This window comes from Scyliorhinus canicula, unplaced genomic scaffold (genome assembly GCF_902713615.1).
Source record: "Scyliorhinus canicula unplaced genomic scaffold, sScyCan1.1, whole genome shotgun sequence".
Taxonomy (NCBI): Eukaryota; Metazoa; Chordata; class Chondrichthyes; order Carcharhiniformes; family Scyliorhinidae; genus Scyliorhinus; species Scyliorhinus canicula.
Window position 1 is genome coordinate 168,267 of NW_024055974.1, and position 4,955 is coordinate 173,221.

At 51.0% G+C, this 4,955-nt stretch overlaps 1 protein-coding gene across 1 annotated transcript; it reads right to left on the bottom strand.

Moving 5' to 3' along the window:
• Positions 1-900: 900 nt before the first annotated feature.
• LOC119961399 (BTB/POZ domain-containing protein 17-like) lies at positions 901-2,205 on the bottom strand. The gene has a single exon (XM_038788789.1). The coding sequence runs from the start codon at positions 2,203-2,205 to the stop codon at positions 901-903; it is 1,305 nt and encodes a 434-aa protein (XP_038644717.1).
• Between the last annotated feature and the right edge of the window lie 2,750 nt (positions 2,206-4,955).

Consider the following 4,955-nt stretch of genomic DNA (forward strand, 5'->3'; position numbering starts at 1 on the left):
GTTGCAGACACAGGGAGACTGTGAAAACTCAATACAGACAGTGACCTAAGGCCGGGATCGAACCCAAGTCCTCAGCGCCATGAGGCAGCAGTGCTAGCCACTGTGTTGCCCCTAATTGTGGAATTAATTTGCAAACAATAATCTGCCTTGCACACAAATACAGACATTATACATACATGTGAATTCATTTAGAATAGTACCAGGAGATGAAGATCTTCAGTTATCTGGAGAGACAAGAGAATCAGAACGCACAGTAGCACAGTGGTTAGCACTATTGCTTCACAGCACCAGGGCCCTGGGTTCGATTCCCGGCTTGGGTCACTGTCTGTGCAGACGCTGCACGTTCTTCCCGTGTGTGCGTGGGTTTCCTCCGGGTGCTCCGGTTTCCTCCCACAGTCCAATGATGTGCAGGTTAGGTAGATTAGCCATGCTAAATTGCCTGTAATGTCCAAAGATTAAGGTGGGGTTACTGAGTTTCAGGGATAGGGTGGAGGCGTGAGCTTAAGTAGGGTGCTCTTTCCAAGGGCCGGTATAGACTCAATGGACTGAATGACCTCCTTCTGCACTGTAAATTCTATGATCTATTTAATGATTCTGATTGCAGAAACATACAACACAAAATGCGACCATCTGATCCATCGTACCTGTGTTGACTCTTTAAAATAGTTATCCAACTAATCCCACTGACCAAGTCTTTCACCATGGCCCTGCAGTACCCAATTGCTTACTGTATAAAACAGGCATCTCCACATCCCAGCCTCCTATTTTTTTTTCAGATTGTCTTAAATCTGTGCATCCTTTGGTTTTCAGCCCTTTTGCTGCTCAAAACAGTTCCTCTCCATATACTCTATCAAAACTCTTCATGAGTTGAACACCTCAATTCAATCTCGCCTGAATATCTTAACATTTCTCCCAGATGGTATGTCCGATGACGTGCAGCTTAATTGTGTCATTGCTGATATATTTATCCCACTCAGACAAGGGGATCAGATCATTGATCTGGGTATTCTCAGAGTGCGGGACATTGAGGGTCTTCATGTCATTCACAAACCACATGCCATTGACACATTGGTAAAGCAGAATGCTCAGCTTGTGAGAATGTGTCTTACCAGCTGGGTCACAATTGCTCACCGAGGCAGAGAGAGTGGAAAACCCATCCTCTTGCTGAATCTCACCATATTGCATGTGACTGTGATAATTCCTCCTTGGCCATTGGACCCTTTGACCTGTTGGTAAAAAGGAAACACACCATTGAGTCTTCAGTTTGAAGTGGCTGGTCGAGAACGAAGTCAAAGTAGACGTCTGAAGCTCATATCCACTGATGTTCCAGAGGTGGCTGAAATCTTGTGATGTATACAGCCTCATGGTAAATGGGATGGTGGTAATATCATGGCGTTTGCTGATGACATCCATAGGTAAAAGGTGCACTTGGTAGACCAGCAAGCCCTCCCTGTACAGGTAGGTAGAGATTGCCTCGGGTAAGTTCCCTGGGGCTTGGAGATCAAACAGTTTCTCTGGGGGCATCATCGGATAGCAAATATGCTGCAGCATTTCCTCAGTATGGGCAGGATGCAGGGACAGCCAACTCACCAGAGCTTGGAAAAGGACCACTTCATCTTCCACAACCAGGTCAGATCTTTGGAGGAGAGAAGAGAGTTGGTGGGGTTCCATCGATGTCCAGTCTGGGGACTTTATGATGGTGTCAATGTTCCAGGCTATAAACCGGAGGCATTTCTCTTCCAGTTGGGTCAGGGCAGTCAGCTTGGCATATCTCTGCCATGTGATGGCGCGGTTGGAGGAGCCCGGGGCAGCCACATTGGCCAACATGAACTGCTGGCAGCTTTCTCTCAGCTCCTGGACGTTGTACTTTTCTGACAGAAGGTGAAGGGGAAGCACATTCACGGTGCTGAGGGTGACACTCCCGCTGTAGAGATACCTCAGGAAATCCTGGAAGTGATCCAGGCAGTCCTCTTCCTCAGTGAGGTGGACAGTCTGGTCTTTAGCATCCGACCAACGCTCAGTGTCCAACAGGGTCCTGAAGACGTCACTGCGCACGACCAGGATGAACTTGTGGGCGTTCAGTGTGAGCTTTTTGTTCACAATCAGTTTGATGTCGCTGAAATCCTCCTTGTTGAACAGGGCAGAGAGGGTATTAACGAAGCTAGTCTGGTTATCTAGACTCTCCAATGTCCCAGTGACATCCATCATCTGTCAGTGAAGTGCAAACAGTCAATAATTAGCACTAACTAACCAGGAGCAAGGAGACAGTGAGCAGGGATAATGGAAACCAATGGAGAGCAGAATGTTACTAACGGAGCCTCCTCACCCCAGCCTTCAGCCAGGGATCTGTACTGGGGTCTCAGACACCCTCACCCCAGCCTTCAGCCAGGGATCTGTACTGGGGTCTCAGACACCCTCACCCCAGCTAGGGATCTGAACTGGGGTCTCAGTCACCCTCACCCCAGCCTTCAGCCAGGGATCTGTACTGGGGTCTCAGACACCCTCACCCCGGCCTTCAGCCAGGGATCTGTACTGGGGTCTCAGACACCCTCACCCCAGCCTTCAGCCAGGGATCTGTACTGGGGTCTCAGACACCCTCACCCCAGCCTTCAGCCAGGGATCTGTACTGGGGTCTCAGACACCCTCACCCCAGCCTTCAGCCAGGGATCTGTACTGGGGTCTCAGACACCCTCACCCCGGCCTTCAGCCAGGGATCTGTACTGGGGTCTCAGACACCCTCACCCCAGCCTTCAGCCAGGGATCTGTACTGGGGTCTCAGACACCCTCACCCCAGCCAGGGATCTGTACTGGGGTCTCAGACACCCTCACCCCAGCCTTCAGCCAGGGATCTGGACTGGGGTCTCAGACACCCTCACCCCAGCCTTCAGCCAGGGATCTGTACTGGGGTCTCAGACACCCTCACCCCAACCAGGGATCTGTACTGGGGTCTCAGACACCCTCACCCCAGCCTTCAGCCAGGGATCTGTACTGGGGTCCCAGACACCCTCACCCCAGCCTTCAGCCAGGGATCTGTACTGGGGTCTCAGACACCCTCACCCCAGCCTTCAGCCAGGGATCTGTACTGGGGTCTCAGACACCCTCACCCCAACCTTCAGCCAGGGATCTGGACTGGGGTCTCAGACACCCTCACCCCCGCCTTCAGCCAAGGATCTGGACTGGGGTCTCAGACACCCTCACCCCAGCCTTCAGCCAGGGATCTGTACTGGGGTCTCAGACACCCTCACCCCAGCCTTCAGCCAGGGATCTGTACTGGGGTCTCAGACACCCTCACCCCGGCCTTCAGCCAGGGATCTGTACTGGGGTCTCAGACACCCTCACCCCAGCCTTCAGCCAGGGATCTGTACTGGGGTCTCAGACACCCTCACCCCAACCTTCAGCCAGGGATCTGGACTGGGGTCTCAGACACCCTCACCCCAGCCTTCAGCCAGGGATCTGGACTGGGGTCTCAGACACCCTCACCCCAGCCTTCAGCCAGGGATCTGTACTGGGGTCTCAGACACCCTCACCCCAGCCTTCAGCCAGGGATCTGTACTGGGGTCTCAGACACCCTCACCCCAGCCTTCAGCCAGGGATCTGTACTGGGGTCTCAGACACCCTCACCCCAACCTTCAGCCAGGGATCTGGACTGGGGTCTCAGGCACCCTCACCCCAGCCTTCAGCCAGGGATCTGGACTGGGGTCTCAGACACCCTCACCCCGGCCTTCAGCCAGGGATCTGTACTGGGGTCTCAGACACCCTCACCCCAACCTTCAGCCAGGGATCTGTACTGGGGTCTCAGACACTCACTACATTTATGAACAAGTTGGGTGAAAGACTAAAGAATATATTTCTTCGGTCGCTGATGACACTAAAAGGTGATAAAATAAGTAATGTAGGTGCGATACAAAATAGAAGGAAGTTACACTGGGACGTTGTTCCAGGTTAAGTGATTGGATCAAACTTTAGTGGACGGAATTCTGAATGCTGGGAAGCGAGGAGCGGATGAGCAGAAAATTTAAGCATCCAAATCAGCTCGACAGATAGAAAAATAATGTTGCAAGGTAATGGATTGTTGGCCTTTACCTGGAGGGAATTGGATTACAAATATGTTGACCTTGTGTTTCAATGAAACAGAGATCTGTTTCCATACATCTGGAGGCTGTGCTCAGTTCTGGGCACAACACAGGAAGAATATATATTGGCCTTTGAAGGTGCAGCACAGATTCACGGGAATGTTTGGCATAAAAGTCTCGGCTCACTGAAGAAGAGGCGTCAATCTCTCCTCCTGTACAACAAGGTATAATTTCAATCCTCCTGTTTGATATAGGATTCTTTCTCTAAATCTCTCTATTTCCGTCTCCTGTTCTGTGTCTTTCTCTCTACTCTGTCTCTACTCTTTCTGTCTCTTACATGTGTTTTCTGTCGCTACCTCTCTTCCTATCTCTGCCTCTTCTGTCGTCTCTTTGTCTCGTCTTCTCTTTCTGTCTTTACCTCCCTCTCGGTGTCTCTCTCTATCCCTGTCTCTTCCATTATCTCTTCTCCGATTGCTGACATGTAATGCAGGAAAATGCTACAGTAAAGTAATGAGGTCTCACCAATGATTGAACGAACGACACTATTACAGCCGGCAGGAACCTTTAGCTCCTCACTTTCACTTCCTGGTTCTGACAAGTCTCAGTGGGCGGGAACAATAACGTCCACGCCTCACGCTCAGGAAGCTCCAACATAAAACCCTCAATAACAAACTTAATGATAGAATCTCTACAGTGCGATGGAAGCCATTCGGCCCATCGAGTCTGCACCGAACCTTGGAAAGAGCACCCTACTTAGGCCAACGCCCAGACCCTATCCCCAAAATTCAGTAACCCCACCTAATCTTTTTGGACACTAAGGGGCAATTTTGCTTGGCCAATCCACCTAACCTGCACATCTTTGGACGTTGGGGAAAACTGGAG

Excerpts from the sequence above, each read along its gene's own strand:
- LOC119961399 (XM_038788789.1), bottom strand. The coding sequence starts at position 2,205 with ATGGATGTCACTGGGACATTGGAGAGTCTAGATAACCAGACTAGCTTC.